The sequence below is a fragment of the Tachysurus vachellii genome, chromosome 6 (assembly GCF_030014155.1).
Source record: "Tachysurus vachellii isolate PV-2020 chromosome 6, HZAU_Pvac_v1, whole genome shotgun sequence".
NCBI classification, from domain to species: Eukaryota; Metazoa; Chordata; class Actinopteri; order Siluriformes; family Bagridae; genus Tachysurus; species Tachysurus vachellii.
Window position 1 is genome coordinate 7671281 of NC_083465.1, and position 20581 is coordinate 7691861.

Genomic DNA, 20581 nt, shown 5'->3' on the forward strand with positions numbered 1-20581 from the left:
TCAGTGTTTCTTTCTAGTCACAAGAAATACATTATGTATATGCAGCATAAAGTAGGTAATATCAAAGTATAACTTATAATTTCTGAAATAATTTTCTGAAAATGGTTATTTCTCACAACCCCACATTAATCAATTTACTGTTTTAAAAGAATTTACCTAATTAGTAATTAGATAATACTGCTTAAAATTTTGTGTCCACTTATTGGCCTAGAGTCAGGCAAAAAAACTTTTCAAGTAGGGGAAACATACATGTTCCCTGCTTTGTTCATGGTAGAGTATTCACTACCTGTTTTATAGTTATATTTCTTTTACATTTTTGTGGTACATATGGATGGGATGCTGCCCATAGTAAAATTCTTGTTTCACCATTACAAATTTGTCTGAAAGTCAGAAATGTAAATACCAGTCTCATGGTGCCAAATAGTCACTTAATAAAGGTAGGTTTCATTTGTATTCTTCTGCACATTGTAGTTTTACACCATATAGAGTGGTGGTCTAGTCTGATTTTTAATGGTGTTTCAGGAGACTATCTGGGATGGGCCTGTAATAATTTAGATTTTTTTTATTTGAATTTTAAATTTCATCTGCTCACATTGTTATATTTATTGTCTTGCCTGTTAGCTGACTACTCTTCGAGGAGCAATTCTAGAAGATGCAGTGCCTTCTACAGCAAGGCATGGCACAGCCCGTGGCCTCCCCCTGAAGGAGGTAATGGAGTATGTAGTTCCTGAGCTCAACATTCAGTGCCTTCGACTGGCTCTCAATTCCCCCAAAGTTCCTGAACAGCTTCTGAAGCTGGATGAGCAGGGTGTAAGTATTTCATGACTTATTTCACCAATCATTGTAATGTGTATGGCCTTCATATATTAACATATCACCCATTTGGTCCTTAGTGAACACTAGGATTATAAATACCATTGTATTTTTGTTGAACCTTCTGATCTATGATTGATACGTAATACTTAATAAGCAGATTGTTCCTATGAATATCACTAGTTTATATTTATTCAGTACTAGTTGTGCTACATTATATTGGCAAATGTTTTGGGATGTCTGCCTTTACATGCACATGAACTTTAATGGCATCTCATTCTTAAACTTTAGGGTTTAATATAGAGTTTGCCCAGCTTTAACTTTTTCCGCAAGGTTTAGGTGTGTTTATGGGAATTTTTGACCATTCACCATGCTGGATGAGATGGCCTGGCTAATTCATCCCAAAGGTGTTCTATTGGGTTGAGGTCAGTTCAATCAATATCCTCCATACCAAACTTGCTCGTCTATGTCTATATGGACCTTGCATTGTGCACTGGTGCACAGTCATGTTGGAACAGGGTGGAGCTATCCCCAAACTGTTCCCACTAAGTTGGGAGCATGAACTTGTCCAAAATATCTTGGTATGCTGAAGCATTAAGAGTTACTTTCACTGGATCTTAGTTGCCAAGCCCAACCACTGAAAAACAACCCCACACCATAATCCCCCTGCACCAAACTTTACACTTGACACCGGCTTTGCTGCAGCTGCTCAGCCTTGGAAACCCATTCCATGAAGCTCTCTTTGCACTGTCCTTGAGCTAATTTAAAGGCCACATGAAGTTTGGAGGTCTGTAGTTATTGACTCTGCAGAACATTGGTGACTTCTATGCACTGTGTACCTCAGCATGCGCTGACCCCGCTCTATCAATCCATCAGTTGCTGTTGTTCCCAATTGCTTTGACTTTGTTATAATACCACTAACAGTTGACTGTGGAATATTTAGTAGTGAGGAAATTTCACGAATGGACTTTTTGCACAGTTGGCAACCTATCACGGTTCTATGCTTGAATTCACTGAGCTCCTGAGAGCGACCCATTTTTTCACAAATATTTGTAGAACACCACTGGCCACGGAAGTGATTGTAACACCTGAATTCAGTGATTTAGAGTGTGCTTTATTCTTTATACTAAGCTCAATATGAAACCATTCAAAATATTGAATAAATGAAAAACATTTACATTTTTGGCATTTTGGCAGACTCTCTTATCCATAGTGACTTACATTTATCTCAATTATACAGCTGAGCAATTGAGGGTTAAGGCCCTTGCTCAGGGGCCCAGGAGGGACAGCTTGGCGGCCCTGGGATTTGAACTCACGACCTTTCTGATCAGTAATCCAACACCTTAACCACTTAGCTACCACATCCCATAAATTCATTAAATGAAATCTTCTACTAAATGTAACACTGAATAAATTTGTAGTATATGATACTCATCAAACTATTCACTCATCAAACTATTCAATGGATGGGGACACTGTCCATCATACATGAGACCACACCTATCAAAATAGTGATATTCTTTCACATTATACAGCTGATGAGTCAAAATATTTATTTGCAGTGTTCCTTCCCAGTGTTCCTTCCTTGTAACAGTACCAGTAGACCAAAAGCATGACATTCCTTATGTTTCCTACCTTTTTGTCTAAAATTAACAGCCAACCTTTGTTTAAACTAACATTTTATGGTATTACTGTGGTATTACTGATGATGAGGTGGCTGTTAATGAAGTGTGGAGGATGAAGTGTCATTGTTTGGTGGATGCTTTCTGCAGTTGGGCCACTTTAGAGCTACATGGCAGGATAAATGCAAATGTTAATCAGAACCTCCTTTGGAATAGTGGTTCTTTCCCTGTGAGCATTCTCTATTCAGCCCACAATTTTCATGCAAGACAAGGCCACTTGTTATGCTACAAAATGGGTAAAACTGCTCCTTGAAGCTAAGAACACTGAAATAATGAAATTGCCAGCCCAGAGTCCTGATCTGAATCCTGATTTCCAATCTCTGGAAAATACTTGTCTATGAAGTTATTGCTAATAAACCCACAACAGTTGCTGATCTGTGAAAGAGATTAGAGCAGTGTGAGAAACTACTGATGTCCTGTAGCCGTGGATGTGCTGAAGTGTTTATTTTTATGCTTTTACACCTACTCCTGTAAACAAAAACCCATGACACAAGACACAACTCTTGTGGAATGCCCCGTAATGTTCCAACAGGTAAAAAGTCTGGGTGTCATCCTGACAGTATGATTATACTCTTCTTGCCCAGTGTTCCTAGGATATGCTCCAGATTCATTCCAACCCTGACCAGAAACTAAAAATAAATGAATCACAGCATTAACAGCCCTGTGAATGATTACTATTTTACAGATGGGTTGTTTGAGGTTTTTACATTATTGTATTTGCTAATAAGAGTGATTTATTGCTAGTATTTATTTGAATTAATAATAATAATAATAATAAAAAACTTTATTTTCTATAGCGCCTTTAAAAGTAGCATCTCAAAGCACAGAAGAAAAAGGAAACATACAATTATACAAATAATACGTTAAAATAAGTAAGATATAAAAACACACCAAATAAGAACATACTATCAAAACGTTAAAAAAATCTATTTCAAGTAAAAGCTACCCTAAAGAAATAAGCTTTAAGGGAGGATATAAAGACACTAAGGGATTCTGCTTGCCTAATCCAAACATAATTAAATTATAAAAAATAAATTTGATGCATGTATTACATAATTTTACTGTGATCTATATCATACTGTATTATTGCAACTCCATTAAAGAACAGTATATAATAAAGTTTTATAAGTTTTTTTGAAAACAACAACCTCTAACATTATAATTTTTTTAGGCTGGTCGCTTGTTTTGACTTTTTGAGTTTTTGTAGTATATATGCAAAAACATGATGCCCTTGCTTTCTGTCAGGGTAAATGGAGAATGTTTTGAATGAGATTAAAACCATGAACTGTGTTTAAACTATTATTAAGTATGTATACAAATTAGTTGACACCAAATACTTATATTTATGACGGATGACACTGTAAATATTAGTCAAAAAATGTTATGTACTCTTAGGTCTTGACTGGAAAATAGGAGTAAATAGGTCCTAAACAAGTCTAGTAAAATCTAATACTTTACAAATAATTGGACTGTGATTATAAATACTGTGTGTTTGCTTTGCTTGTTTGAAATAGTCATTGCGGATATATTCAAAATGTTGAACAGTAAATGCAATATTGCCATGCATTATTCCTTATTGGGTTTGGCAGATCTGCCATATACAGTAATTAGACTCATATTAATTTGGTTTATTTATTTGTTTGTATTAACCAGTAAAGATTACATAATGTATGTCTGTTTGTACGTTTTTCAGCTAAGTTTCCAGCACAAGGTGGGTGTGTTGTACTGCAAGGCAGGTCAGAGCACAGAGGAAGAGATGTACAATAACGAGAGTGCTGGACCAGCACTGGAGGAATTCCTGGACCAGCTCGGACAGAGAGTGCAACTAAAAGGCTTCAATAAATACAAAGCACAGCTAGATAATAAGAGTATGCTCACAATGCACATGTATGCATGTCTGTCTCCTTTGCATGTACCTATATTATTTGCTAGTGGTGTATGCCGTTATTAAATTACACATTATGATTTATCATCAACCATAACATTATAACCACTGACAGGTGATGTGAATAACATTAATTATCTTGTTACATTGGAACCTGTTAGGATTGGGTTGGGATACATTGGGAAGGAAGTCACTTTTTAAAGTTGATGTGTTTTTTGTGATGGTAAGACAACTGGGTCAGAACATTTCCAAAATGGTAGGTCTTCTGGGGTGTTCACAGCATGCAGTAGGTAGGACTTACCAAAGTTTGGTACAAGGAAGGACAACTAGTGGCTCACTGATGCATGTGGGTAGCAAAAGCTACCCTCTGTTCTCCAGTACAAAAGAAGAGCTAATGTAGCACATGTAGATTGCTGAAAAAGCTAAAATTGGTCATGGTAGAAAAGTGTCAGAACACACAGTACATTGTGCAATTTCATCAGTGAACATTTAAAGACAGTAATGAACTTACTGACTTAGAAATTACCCTGACAAATAAGTTCCATGTTAGAGATAAATAGTAATTTAATTTTAAACAATTTATTCTGTTTCTATGCTTCTGCAAAGACAATTGTTAAAAGCACTATACAAATAAATTTAATTGAAAATTTAACTAAATCTTGGCTTGATGCTTATGAGACTGAATTGCCACAGACTGCTGAGAGTTCTGAACCCTATCCACATGCTTAAGAATGGGCATGTGAGCATCAGATTCTTAGCAGGAGTAATGTTCTGCTAAGAAACCATTGGTACTGGCATTCATGTGGATATTATTTTGACATATACCACCTACCTAAATATTGTAGCAGACCAAGTACACCTCTTCAGTACAATGTGCCCTGCCACACTGAAAAAATTGTGCAGGAATGGCTTGTACAACTTGAAAACAGAGTTGACAGATCTCAGTTCAACCAAAACATCTCTGGGATGTACTGCACAACCAAGTCCAATCCATCCATGGATTCACCTTGTAATTTACAGGACTTAAAGGATCTGCTGCCAAATGATTAATGTCAAATACCACAGTATGCCTTCAGAGCTCTTATGGGGCTCATGTATTGATGGGTCAGAGCTGTTTTGGCAGTATTAAACAGGTAGATTTAATGTTATGGCTGATTGGGGTAATTTCTTGGCAAATCAAATTTGTGAATTGCACTTGCTACAAAACCTGTTTGTTCTGATTTGGGATTAATACATGGCTGTAGATGGATCAACTCTGTTTTTCAACTTACTGATACATTCAGAAAGGTGAAAGAGGCTGTTTTCCCCTTTTTTCATCATATTTACTAACTAGTATTTTTTGAAATAGTAATGTTCTTTGTAATCAAGGACAATTATACTTCTCTGTATACTTATAAGTAGTCACCACTAGCTACAGAGCAACCCTTTTTGCCATGTTCTACATAGGTGTTTGAAATAGAAGCAGAGATTATTGTTGGGACTAGTCATATTTGTGTTATGCCGTTATGAATGTCTTTGTCTTATTGGCCTTATCTGTGTTACAGCGGACTCAACAGGAACCCACTCACTCTACACTACCTACAAGGACCATGAACTAATGTTTCATGTGTCCACTCTTCTACCCTACACACCTAACAACAGACAACAGGTCAGTTTAATTTTTAATAATTCCACTGAAAACTTTTTTTTTTTTTTTTTTGGAGGAAAGCATAATTTTTTGCAGAGAAGTTGTGTATCTCTGGTACTAAAAGGGAGTGTAAGTGGATTGTGTTTTGCTTAGAAAGCACAATACAACTTTTATTCAGGTTTGTTTTTACAGATATTTGGCTATATTGTGTATATTTTGCCCTTTTAACATGCAGGTTAGCACACAATCTCTTTTTCTCACACATAGACACAAAAATTTGAGAGTCAAAAACATACAGACAAAAAAAAACAATCATTAATTTTACTACCCAGAATTAACATATTTCAGCAAAAATTCTAGTTGAAGTATAAATCCTAAACTTCAATAATGGGTATTGGAAAAGAAAGAAGTTTTCAACTATTTTTCAGCATTTCTTGGGTAAAGGAGCATATCACAGACATTTCTGGTGTATGGACATTATCCACCTCATAATCCCCCTTTCTCTTTCAAAATATTTGCATCTACATTTGCATTTACATCTTACAGTTGAAATGATTCTGTACTTCATAGACACTGTATTTTCACATTGCTTTTTTTGTGAAAATCTATTAATTCATCTATTAATTAATTTATTAAATATATTCATTAATCATTTCATTCTGATTTTTAAGACAATAAATAAACAAATAAACAAACAAACAAATAAATAAAAACAAGATATTTGTGTTTGCAGAGTAGGCTTGTTCAGTGTAGGAATATTATTGTGTTATATACATTGGAGCTCTGCAAAATAACAGATTACTCTAGTATTAGAGAGTGATGACGTAATGCTTTGGTGCACTCTATTATTAATATCATCTGGTTTTATACACAGTATTGAGACCTGCCTTCTTAGGTGTTATTGACTATCCTCTTTCTCTTTAAGTATTTTGGTGTCCTTCACACACTCCTTTCCTGTCTGCTTGCTATTGCCATTAACATGCTCAGGTTTTAAGTTTGCCATCGGCTATATTAGTAATAGATCTCAGTTTGGATCTCATCTTGGAAAATGTCTTCTACTGACACTGTTTCTCCTGTTTCCCCACCTTGTAACAGTATTCCTTAGATGCCTCTTGGTCAGATCATTCACCACCATAGTCTTCATTTCCCTCTTCTGCTGATGATACTCAGACTTATGTTAGAATAAACCTGTTTTCCTAACCTAAGTAATATTCTGCATTTGTGATATCAAACATGGGATTCATTCTAACCTTATAAATGTGAAGCCCAGTAAAATTAAAGCTCTATTTATTAGCCAAAAATACATAATTTTTTTCACTTGAAATGAAACTTTCATAGCTTGGGCATAATCATTGATCCATCTCTCTTTATCACTGCAAATCCAGTTTGAACTCATTCTACTTACTTTTAGCCATAAAAAGTGAGGTTATTTCACTGTAGTGCTTTATTTTATCAAACCAGAATTTGGTAGCTGTTTTGAGGACCATGTCTTCAGGGAGGAAAAATTAGTGGTGTCACAAGAAGTTTGTTTGATCCCTATAATTAGCTTTTATTTATTTATTTATTTTTTTTAATATAATATAAAAAAAGAATTTTTTCTCCTGATGCATTAAGTTGCCTTTAGAAAAGTTTAACCCTACCCACAGCATAATAGTTGATTAATATGCAAAATCTACTCTTCCATACTAGGGCTGGGCGATAAAACGATAACGATATGTATCGCAATAGACACGTGATCGATAGCGATAAAAAATGTGCTCGATAAAACGTTCAATATTTTTTGGCCATGTCCACACTAATACGTTTTCATTTGAAAACGTATATTTTTCTCTCCGTTTTGGCCTTTCGTCCACACTGAGACAGTGTTTTAAGTCAATGAAAACGTAGCTGTTGGAAGACGCTCTCTAAAGCGGATAAATTTGAAAACAACGTCTTCGCGTCTTAGTGTGGACTGTGAAGACGGAGGCTTTTGAATACTATGACGCATTTTTAGTCCTGTGATGCAGCCGAAAGTAAATAAACGCCAAGCGGAAATGACGCAGGTTGAAGCTTTACTCATGCGCAGTAGGGAGATGTAAGCGTTTTCATACATTTCAGTGTGGATAAGCAACTTTTGGAAAACGTTTGAAAATGATAATGTGGACGCGGAGCGTTTTTAGACGTAAACTTCGTTTTCAAATATATCCGGATTAGTGTGGACATGGCCTTTATCCGTCGGAAGAAAACAGAGGTTGCGAAGCAAGTTTGGTTGCATTACCAAAGGCACTCGCTCTCTGGTAACCTAGCAACTTTGGGAGTGACACTCACAGCCAATCATGTAACAGTATCAAGTTTGGTTGCGCCATATCGTTGTCTCGTGCTGGTCTGCTGGATTCCTCTTCAGTAACCGGCAACTGATAAGCAGAAAATGAGCCACAGGGAGCGAGGAAATTGTAAATAAAAGGAAAAGTCAGCTCACCAGTATGGCAGTTTTTTGGATATTATAACTAGGGCTGAAACCTTTCCTTGAGTAACTCGATTACAAAAATTATTCGAGGCAAATTCCTCTGCCTCAAAGCCTCTTTTAATTCATTTTAAAGCTCACGTCACGTTCTTGTGCAATTATTCTGTGTGTGTTTGTGTGTGTGTGGTGTGTGTGTGGTGTGTGTGTGGTGTGTGTGTGAGACAACACGCTTACGTAAAAGCGGAAGGAGACGCGAGGAGTTAGCAGTCTTTTGATTTGAGGGCGCATGCTAGTGTGGGCTGCAAAATGGAAGGGCGCGATAACAATGTAACTGAGCAAAGAGAAGAAACAAACAGAAAACGACAGAAGATGTCCAAGGTTTGGGACACCATCAGAGCGTCTGTTTTCAGCAGCAGGAAACATTGCTTCAAAGTGCAGGGCAAGCCTCAGTTCTGAGCATGTTGATATGCTTATCTTTCTTCATTGCAATCACATGCTCCTTTAAAGACTTTTAAAGCACACACGTTGAGAGAGAAAGACTTTTATATTCTGATTAATATATATATCGTCGCTGTTGGGCGGAATCCTCGTATCTCCAAAACCATTATTTTTCAGGAAATAAAAAAACGCCGTATTTTTTGAGTTATTAAACATTGTATCGTTAAAGTTGTTATTATACCTTATATTGCCATCATATACTGTTGTGTACCAACATTAACACAACATTTTCCCAAAGTCACGTTTTTTCGGAGATACAAGCTTTATGACTTGGGAGCAGAGAGATACGAGATTACGCTGTCATTGATAAGAACGGTACAGACACAGACGTCGCTGCTGCCAGCAGTGTTCAGTAAAGTCTGCGGTCAAGTTGAGCCTTTTGACAAGAGAAAAGGCTTCAATAGTTAACCAAAGCTAACGACTGTAGTTACATACATCTTCCTAAACTCTATTTTAAAGGAGCTATAAGTGATGCAATACAAAACACGATAAGCTGATTAGACTGTCTAATAGGTGGAAATTAATCTGCTCGCAAACTTACCTTCGTGGCTCACAGGTTTCTTTCTGCACAGAAGCATTACAGCTATCGATTTTTAACAAAACAGACCTACTCAAATGTATCTAACCTAACTATTGTCACTTGTTAGTGTCCAAAAAACAGTGTTTTACATGCACAGTGCCAAGAGAGGCATTGTCTATAAGTAGGCTGACTTAAAGTCAGTAAAATAATAATAAAAACAATAATTTAATAGTGGTATCCAAAACATTCAATTTAATTCAAATATTATATTATAAAAAAACATTTTAAAACATCAATGAACATGTATAATAAGCAGTAATAAATAGATATTTAAAATACATCAATAACACAGATAAACATCGATAAAATCATAGTTAAAGGGATAGTTCACCCAAAAAATAAAATGAATAAAGATCAAATTAGCGTTTCACTACGTTATATGGCATGTTTATGTATAATAACGAGGAAAAAAGCCAGCCAGCTTGCTTAAAGTGATGAGCAAGACGGCAAAGGCAGCTACTTGTTGAACATAACGGTTTGCCTTGACATTGTAAGATACAATCCTATCTTATCTGCAATGCACAGGGTTTAGTCCGCGTTGCAGTGGATTGTCTTGATATCACTTTAAGACGTGTTGATTCGTTGCGACTCTTGAGGAGAAATATGCCGCGCAGCTCTCTCGCGGAGTGAAGAAGAGGTGGAGTTACGAGATTTCTCAGACAGTTGAAGTGTCCAATGGAGTTAAGAGATTTGCATTCAAGCTATTTTCAAGACTTTAGATTGGTTAATAACTAAAAATAACAGACCCACGTGGTGACTGACCATTAGCATCGATATGTGAAAAAATATGAAATTGACCAAATTTGGACGAGGTTTCCGCCCGACAGCGACAATATGCTTAAAGCACTCGGTGTGAAACCATGCATGACCTCTATGTCCAAGTTCCTGTCCATGTTTTTTGACTCTTAATTACCACAAAGCATTCCAAATTAGACAGTAAAGGCTTATGTTATGCCTGAGCTGTAGGTTTAGAATCTTTTAGTTCTGAAAGTTAAGTTGCATGACTTAAAGGCAGTATTTTGTAATATTATTACTATTTATTTTAATGTATGCCTTAGTTTTGATACTTTAAAAAAGTAATTTAAAAATAATTAATTTTTTTGTTATTGCATCTCAGAAAAGGGTTCATTTAAAACCCAGAATGTTTGGCACTTGAATGTACTTAATTCTTCTCAGTCAACTTTCTCATTGTTCACAGTACAAGTACAACAATGGGTAATATCTAAATGTTTATTTTTGATAGAAAATATTGTTGTATGCATTGCATACTATGCATTTAAAAAATAAAAGTAAATTTTTCTAAAAAAGGAAACCAATAAGTTATTCATTTTAAGAGACCCGTTTTATTTTCTCTTGTATATTTAATATTGCTCTTTAATTAAGCAAAAATACATTTTATCAGATTACTCGATTAATCAATGAAATTTTTTGGTAGAATACTTGATTACTAAAATATTCAATAGCTACAGCCCTAATTATAAGTCTACGAAAATATACTTGAATAGTTCAACTTCAAGTATGATTAGAGTAAGAATAACTTGTTACTTTTTCATATTTCTGCAGGTTTTATATTTCAAACTATGTTACTGTACTGTATCAGGTTTGTTTTTTATATTACAGATGTATCTCAGTCTTCCTCAGTTTTATTTATGTTTAAAAAACAAAAGCACATATTTTACACTTCCCAAACATCCCAGTCATATACGATTCAGTGGTCAAAAAAAAAATATCGGGGAAAATTATATAGTTAAGAGAGTCATTTATAAGAGAGTCAGGTCAAATTGAATTTGAATGTCATCTATGTGCAAAAAAAACCTTAAAGAAATGTTTGATGATTACCCAGATAGTTAAAAAAAAACAATCTGAAAATCACATTTTTTTAACAGCTATACCTTATAAATACCTCAAGTCTGAGGTCAAAAAACATAGTTAGGTATGTGGTCATATGTAGGGGTTACACTAAGGTGAGATTCAACTATATTTGGTATGCTGCAACTATGTGCTAATTTGTTATTTGATCCTGAAAAAACATGGCCACCATTTATGTTACCTCTCACAGTGCTGAGCCAGCCTTCTCTAGCAAGCCTACTACCATAGGGTGAAAAGTTTGAAGCCGCTCCTGACTGGAATTTAGCGGATGTCTTTACTAACATTTTAAACATGCCTCAAGACAACCACCATTGTCATCCTGCCGAAGAAGTTTATATGACTATCGTCCCGTTGTACTCACACCCATCATGATGAAGTGCTTTGAGAGACTTGTCATGAGGAACATTATCAGCTACCACTTTCACTGGATCCCTTGCAGTTTGTGTATTCTCCAAACAGCTCCATGGACGATGCCATTGCCACGACCATGCATCTGACCCTCACCCACTTGGACAATAAAGATACATTCATTCGAATGCTGTTCAGCATTCAACACAATCATCCCTCAGCACCTGACTGAAAATTTAAACCTGCTGGGCCTGAGCTCACCACTCTGCAAATGGATCCTAGAATTCCAGACTCGGAGACCTTAGTCTCTCCGGATCAAGAACAGCATCCTCAGCACCGATACACTGATCACTGATCACTGCTTAGTCCACTGCTGTTTATTCTGCTGACTCACGTCTGTGTAGCAATGCACTTCTCCAACCACATCATCGAGTTTGCATACCAAACTGTATTTGGTATGCTGCAACTATGTGCTAATTTGTTATTTGATCCTGAAAAAAACATGGCCGTCATCTTGCAACAGGAATTTAACAGTTAACGTTGAGTTATTGTCACAAAGCATGGAAGGTAGGTTTTTGTTGGGATTACCTTGTAACAGATTGGACACAAAGATTTGCCTATTGGGACTATTTAGCCTGACACAGTCCAATTTAATATTATTTGCATGACATAATTTAAGAGCGAGACCCTTAGTTACATGAACTCATGCAACTCATAGTGCTTGCATGGATTTATATGAAATATATAATGCAAGATTCTGAGGACATACACAATGTTTGGTGTGTGATCAACATGGGGTGAAGCTTATATGGGATAAGTCTTTAACAGTCCCCTCAAACTGACATTCTCAGCATCATCGAGTTTGCTGATGACATAAACATGGTCGGACTCATTAGTAAGAATGATGAGTCAGCATACAGAGAGGAGGCGCAACAGCTAACTGCCTGGTGTAGAGCCAACAACCTGTATCTAAACATTAATAAAACAAAATAGATGGTTGTTGACTTCAGGAGAGAATTGTAGGGCACTCTGAGGAATGGGACACGGAAGAACAGGCACAGAGGGAGACAGCCCGTTAGTTCCATTGGGAATGCCCCTTTACCTCCCTTTAGCAGTCACCTCGAAAACCTGAAAAACATCCCCATACTATAACACTTCCATCTCTTTGCTTGACAGTTGGTATTACACAGTCTGGTATCATCTTCTCACCAGTTCTGCAACAAATGTAAAAAGAAAAATATATGAAATTTTGATTCACCAGACTACAAAACATTTCTCCAGTCAGCAACAATCGAATTTGTGATCCTTTGCCCAAAGAACCGTTTTGGCCTTGTTTTGGCCTTGCTTCTTTCAACAGGGGTTTCTTAGCAGCTACATTCTCCCTCAGACAAGCTTCATGAAGTCTCCTGTGCATGTTGAAGTTGACACTGGCATAGCAGTAGTTGCATTAATCTGTGCTGTGATTTCTGGGGCACTTAGCTTTCTGTAACATAGGCTGGAGACTCACATAAAATCTCTTTTAAAAATGAGATTTTCCAATTATTTTCCCATCAGCATTCTTTCCTGTTTCTGCATGCCTCTTACTGGTGTATGCTATAGTACTTCCTGTAATCTTGAGTTTATGGGCAGTTTTTTTTCAGGAAATGCCTTCATTCTTCAGTGTAACAATAGCTTGCCTATTCTCCCCTGTAGGTTTAGGTTTGCCTCTCATGTTTGCCACTGAATGTTAAAAAAATTCCCCTATGAAAAAAAATTCCCCTATAAAAGATGACCCTAACCTGAGGTAAAACAGACACAATATTTGACAAACCATTAAACCCTAATTCAATTCAGCTGGACAGTATAGCCAGTCAACTGTGACTGAGACACTTCACTTTTATGGCATTATACCTGTATAGAGTACATAAGTACTGAAGTCAATAAAAAACAAAATTTAGGCTATCATTAAAAAGTAAAAAAAAAAAAAAATAGGAAAAAGAGAAATAAAAAGAAATAAATATATAATAATAAGAAGAAGAAGAAAAAATAAGGATAAAAATAAATAAAAGAATACACACATTTAAAGTTTAAAATTAATTTAAAAATGAGCAAGCTGGAGGCAAGGAAAAACTCCCTGAGATGATATGAGTAAGAAACCTTGAGAAAAACCAGGCTCAGAAGGGAATCAATCTTCATTTGGGTGACACTAGACAGTAAATAATGTAATTTCTACAACTGTTTATAATAGTTTAACTTTGTGAGTGAGGAATTAGTGAGGAACTAATGGCCAGCACATCTCTGAGTTCATCATGGAACCGACAATAATTCCTTCCTGTCAAAGTCTTCAAATGCTTGCTGATAAAGGCCAGACTATACAGCTGGCTGATGCAACATTGATTCAAAGAAGGCATGACAGTCTCTGGCCAGCCCCATCCATAGCAATCCCATGAGTCACTGGCTGACCATGCAGATCAATCCCTGGCAGGGTGACCACCAGGCGACGAGACTCCAACCCCATGGGTAGACAATCAGGATTGATGAGGTAGCTCCGTAAGAAGAGACGATCAGACTAGTAATGCATTACAATAATCCAACCTAGAGGTAAAAATGCATGAACTAGTGTTTCTGCATCATGTAATGACATCATATTTCTTATCTTAGCAATATTTCTGAGATGAAAGAAGGCTCCCCTTGTGAAATTATTTGTGTGAGCTTCAAATGATTTTTAAGCCAGGAGAGGGCTGTCAATTTAACACCAACAACATGTTCTAGCCTATCAAGTAAAATAGCATGGTAAATGGTATCAAAAGCTGCACTAAGGTCAAGCAATACCAGCAAAGAGTCAACCCTGATCAGTTTTTTAATCAAAGGGTTTGATTTCTGCACATAGCTAGCGCTGAGGGAAGAATTTATTATTTTTAGAATATGTTGGGTAGCGACTGGTAGTATCTGTTTAAATAAACATGTCAGTAAGGGATCCAGTATGCAGGTTGATCATTTTGAAAAAGAAATCTGTGAAATTAAGTCTGTCTCTTGAAGGGGAGTAAAACAGAAATATCTATGGCATTATCTATCAAATTGTTTGGAATTAAATGAATGGTCTGAATTTTCTGCCTGATGTTATCAATATTTCCATTGAAATAATTTATGAAGTCATTACTGCTACAAATAGATGCTGTGCGCTTTTTCTTCTTAGTTAATTTAGGATTTTTTTTATATTCAATTTGGCTGGAGAAATGCATTGATCTAGCATCACTAAAAGATTCTTTTGTAGCTTTGAAGGCTTTCCTGTATTCCTAATTCCTACTGATAATTTGATGCCATTTATGTTCTAATTTCCTAGCTGATTGTTTTGAACTCATTGTACCAGGGTGCTAGTTTTTTCTCTTTAATTACTTTCCTTTTAAATGGATCTACAATATCTAGGGTGTCCATATTTACCAACTGATCACAAAGCTCAGTGGTCTGGGTATCTGCACAACCATATACACAAGGATTCTGGACTTTCTCACTAATAGATTCAGGTTATGCAATCACATGTCCTCAACCCTCATCTTGAACACTGGTGTCTCACTGGGCTGGTCTGCATGTATACAGATGATAGCACAGTGCTTGGTCAGATCAACAACAATAAATCTGCCTACAGAGAGGAGATCCAAACCTATCAGCATGGTGTTCCATCAGCAACCTTATACTCAATGCCATGAAGACCAAAGAGCTCATTGTGGACCTTCGTTGTGGACCTCCTATCTACATAAACAAGGCTAAAGTAAAATATATCACCAGCTTTAACTTTCTGGGTGTACACATCTCTGAGGATCTTTCCTGGCATCAGAACATTTCAGATCTATTTTAGATCAAAGGTACAATCTATACTTCCTGAGAAGGCTTAAGAAAGTTCTTCTGTCTCCTGTAAATTCAGTTTTTACCACTGCATCATTGATAGCACCCTGACTAACTCCACCATAGTGTGGTATGGCATCTCCACAGTGTGTGAAAGGAAAGCCTTACATCATTGATAGCACCCTGACTAACTCCACCACAGTGTGGTATGGCATCTCCACAGTGTGTGAAAGGAAAGCCTTGCATCATTGCCACCCAACTACAAGCCACTGATCCTCTTTAATTCAATGCAATTCATTTGTATGATGCTTTTAACAATAGACATTGTCTCAGAGCAGCTTTACAGAAATATAGAAACAAAAGGTAAAAATAATAATTAAAATTAAATCTATATTTATCTTCATTATGTTAGATGTCTGCACAGAGCACACAACATCATCAGATATGTGAGTATCTCCCTGTGAGTTCATCAGCAGTATCCCCCTCTCCAGCTCACAAGAGTGAACCTTCTCCAGAGTACTAATCCCCAGCCCAAGAAAAATTCCAGTTGTGGGTACAACAAATAAGCATCACCAATGCCATACACCATGTGAAGTATCGTCAGTATTTCTCTGAGTTCCGAGCCGTTTGGATTCCTGCCACTGTTTGGCACTGTGTACGTACCATTGTTTTGTTTCTTGGATTTTTACGATTTTTGCCTTGCCCTTGCCTGCAATTGTTTGCCTCACTGAATGCCTCTCTTGGTTGTCTTGACTTCTCTGCTTGTGCATCTCAACTATGTTTTTGCCTGCTGCATTGGATTTGTTCTGCCTGTTTACTCTTATTAAAATTTCATTGTATCTTGCACATGGATTCTGACGTTAATTCATTACAAGATATTTCACCAATGGAGAATCCAGCGCATATAGCACAACTTCAAGAGTTAGTAGCTCACAAAGGAGAACATGGATTCTGCTACTAATTCATTACACTCCCATCCTAGTAACAAACTATTTAACCTCCTTCCATCTAGGAGGAGGTACAGGGCCATTCGCACCAGAACAACTAGGGCCAGGGCATTTTTTTTTCCTAATGTCATCATCCTTCTGAACTCTACACTACAATGATATATGTAAGCTGCTCTGGATAAGTCTGTTAAATGCTGTAAATGTACATTAGGTTTTATCTCTACATAATAATAATAATAACAACCATAATAATAATAATAATAATAAAATTCCTACTGACTATCCACATGATTAAATTTGCCGTTTTACGCCAGATGCCCTTCCTGATGCAACCCTCTTTATTTATCTGGGTTTGTGACTGGCACCGAAGTCACTGGCTTGCAACCCCTGTGGCTAGATGATGATGATGATGATGATGATGTTGATTATTATTATTATTATTATTATTATTATTTCTTCACTGTATTCCTATAAATATTTACTGATGTATAAACAATACACATATCTCATAAATATTGTACACACACAAAATTCTTCAGTTTTGTACTTCTGGTAGATGCTAAACAGCATTTTGTTGCTGTGTGCCTGTATTATGCAATCTATAATGTGAAACATATAAACAATTTAAAATATGCATTAAAAAAATAAATAAGGATTTGGTAAAACCCTTTGCAAGTACACATAGGCAGTGAGGAGTTTACATGACTCTTTTTTCTGTTTGCACTTTCAGCCAGGTTAGAATGAATTATTATTATGCTGCATGTTAACTTAACCACTGGTAAAACCGGTAAAAATCTTGTTGTTCTGACTACCTGTATAAACACTCATCTAAGCCGTAAAGGTAACACTAACTAAATTCACTGCTTTCTTCTGCATTTGTGTTCTTTATATTTTCCATCTCATTTCTCCTCACTTGCAATTAGTGGGGTGCAATCCACAATATGTATATCAACAAGAGCAAAAAGGATATAAGAATAGTATAATGGTAAGGGTATTAACATCCAAATTGTGTGAACGGTGTATATATGCCTGAACCCCATCTGCTCTAATTGAAAGCAAAGATAAACAGGAAAATTGATCTGTATACATGTAAACAGGTTTAGGAAACAAGTTTTTATTTTGTAAGCTGATTGCAAGGGTAATGTGTTTCACTTTAACCCCTGTTGGAGACAGGTGTGACAGCATTCAATGGTTATTTTGCATTCTGCAAACCTTAATATGTAAAATTTAATGATGCTTACATCCTTCTTTACCACTTTGTTTGTTTTTCCTTCCAGCTGCTCAGAAAGAGACACATTGGAAATGACATTGTCACCATTGTGTTTCAAGAGCCAGGAGCCCTGCCCTTCACACCTAAAAACATTAGATCCCACTTCCAGCATGTTTTTGTTATTGTTAAAGTCCAAAATCCATGCAGTGAAAATGTTTGCTACAGGTATGCTATTTATATGCACTTTTTACCCACAGTGGTAAAAGCAAAAGCTATTGGTCTTACAGAGACTGGGGAATAATTTTCAGCCATTAACATTCTGTTGTGACCCTCATTTATCATGGAGGGGTACCAAAGCCTCTTTTTTTCCAACATTTGTTTATGATTGATGATAAAACTCACTTAAATTGTAAATGTTGTTGGATAGATACAATTGCATTATTACAATTTTTAATGCCATGCCACATTGGTTCACAAATATTTGATTTCTTTTTTCCTCTTCACCTTTGCAGTGTTGCTGTTTCAAGATCAAAAGATGTGCCTCTCTTTGGTCCACCAATTCCTAAAGGTGTGACCTTCCCAAAGTCATCTGTTTTTAGGGACTTCCTGCTTGCCAAGGTAATCAATGGTGAGAATGCAGCACACAAGTCAGAAAAGTTCTATGCTATGGCTACCCGAACCCGCCAAGAGTACCTTAAAGACTTAGCTGAGAACTTTGTGAGCACAGCTACTGTGGACTCAGCTCTGAAGTTCAGCTTCATCACACTAGGTGCCAAGAAAAAAGAGCGAGTCATACCACGTAGGGATGCCCACCTCCACAGCATAGGAGCCATCATGTGGCGTGTGGTGGCATGGGATTTTAACCAGTCAGTGGATGTTCATTGCCTGCTGGGCATATCCAGTGAGTTCATTGTGCTGATCGAGGAGGACTCAAAGAATGTGGTCTTTAACTGTTCCTGCCGCGATGTAATAGGATGGACATCCACCGTCATGAGCATTAAGGTATACTATGAACGTGGCGAATGTATAATGTTCTCAACCCAGGAAGGCTTTGAAGATGACATCAGGCAAATAGTCCAGCGGCTTGAGGTGAGCACTTAAATACAGCACAAGACAGACACTGGCACAATTAGTGAAAGAAACGGTCTTTGACTCACAAGCAGGGGCTTCTTGCTATATGCTGTTCATATGTCATTTATTACAGTACTCTACATATTTTACTCTACATCAGTGTTCTTTCTATGCACTACATATTTTTTTGATAGTAAGATCACCCCCAAAAGCTAAAGCTGAAATAAAAAGCTAATCTCACAATCCAAAAGTTGATCACAGACAAGTTGTTTTACAGCACCTGAACACTGTGTAAGGATAGTTGACCTGTTTATTAGTGGAAATGACCACCACTAAATTGTCTCTGAGCTTGTCTCCAAAGCATTATGGATCAATCTGACACTGATATAATCAGGCCGAGCAGTGATAGTGGAGCTTTAAAACACCTTATTATAAGAATACTTCATCTATTTCCCTTTGAGAATACTTCATCAACTTTCCTGTCACCTAATTTCTATAACTGGCTTTACATACTTATTAGAAGGTGAGTAATTACTCTTTCAGGAACACCACTGACCTGAGTTTAGTTAGAGAATACTGACTCTGACATGTGTTTCTTTATGTGTTTCTCATTGTGTGTCCATTGATGAATGGGCAAAAGGAGGAATTGTGCAAAGCTATATATTTTTAGCAGCCTGTTATTGTATATCACATTACTGAAATATTGAGGAATTACATTTAAAAAATTGTCAGAGCATCTAACTGCTATAAAAACTGTGCTTGGTGCTATATAGTTATGAATCATCTTCTATTTTCGGCTTTTCATGTTAGGGGTCGCCAAAGCAAATCATCAGTTTTTTACCTAGTTATATCTTCTGCATCCTCAACTCTTTCACCAATTAACTTCATGTCCTCTTTTAACACATTCATGTATCTCCTCTTTGGCCTTCCTCTATACCTGGCAGCTCCTTCTCCAACATCCTTCTACCACTAGTATAAGCACTCTCCGTCCTCTGCATATATCCAAACCATCTCAATCTATCCTCTCTGAGCTTGTCTCCAAAGCAGCCAACCTGAGCTGTACCTCTGATCCTTCCTAATCCTGTCCATCCTGATCACTCCTGAACATCCTCATTTCTGCTACTTCTATCTCTTCCTCGTGTCTTTTCCTCACTGCATACAGCATAGCTGGTCTCACTACTGTATTGTACACCTTTCTTTTGATTTTTGCTGACACTCAACAATCCTGACACTTTTCTCCACCCACTCCAACCTACCTGCACTTGCCTATTCACCTCTTTTCCACGCTCCCTCTCACACTGGATGTTTGACCACAAATATTTAAACTCCCAACTATAGTTGAGTCTTTATATCAGACATTCATATCACAGAATTTTCTTTTTCCCCTGTTGAAGATTGTCATGGAGAAAACAGACCCTTGAGCCTTTATATATGCAATTTAATTTATTTTTAGTAATAACATTTTGTAAAGAACATCACCAACAGCTTTCCTGCTACCAAGCCATAGGGAGCCCTCTCCGGAATACTGGACTTCTGGGACAAGATTTCCGGGTTTACAGACATTTAAAAGAGGCACACACTGCAATCATGCACAAAGTATAGTTAGTTCTGCTGCTATACGGAGCCTTTGTGTATGACCTGTTTTTCTGTAAAGTGGGATCTGCAAACCAATACCAGTATTAATTCGATTTCTGGGGTTTTATTTTCTTAATTTAATTGCAGTTAAATGCAGGCTCAAGATTTCAGTAATGTGTTATACAGTTGTACTTCCAATATATAGTTCTGC

The 20581-nt window shown here is 36.8% G+C and overlaps 1 protein-coding gene across 3 annotated transcripts in view; it reads left to right on the plus strand.

The window, feature by feature from the left end:
* LOC132847061 (signal-induced proliferation-associated 1-like protein 2) overlaps positions 1-20581 on the plus strand; it is a 117185-nt gene that overhangs the window by 24226 nt on the left and 72378 nt on the right. For all 3 annotated transcript variants that reach the window (XM_060871984.1, XM_060871985.1, XM_060871986.1), the window contains exons 4-8: positions 622-810; positions 4189-4363; positions 5925-6028; positions 17792-17949; positions 18237-18813. In XM_060871984.1, coding sequence (XP_060727967.1) covers positions 622-810; positions 4189-4363; positions 5925-6028; positions 17792-17949; positions 18237-18813 — 1203 coding nt within the window. The remainder of the gene's footprint in view (positions 1-621; positions 811-4188; positions 4364-5924; positions 6029-17791; positions 17950-18236; positions 18814-20581) is intronic.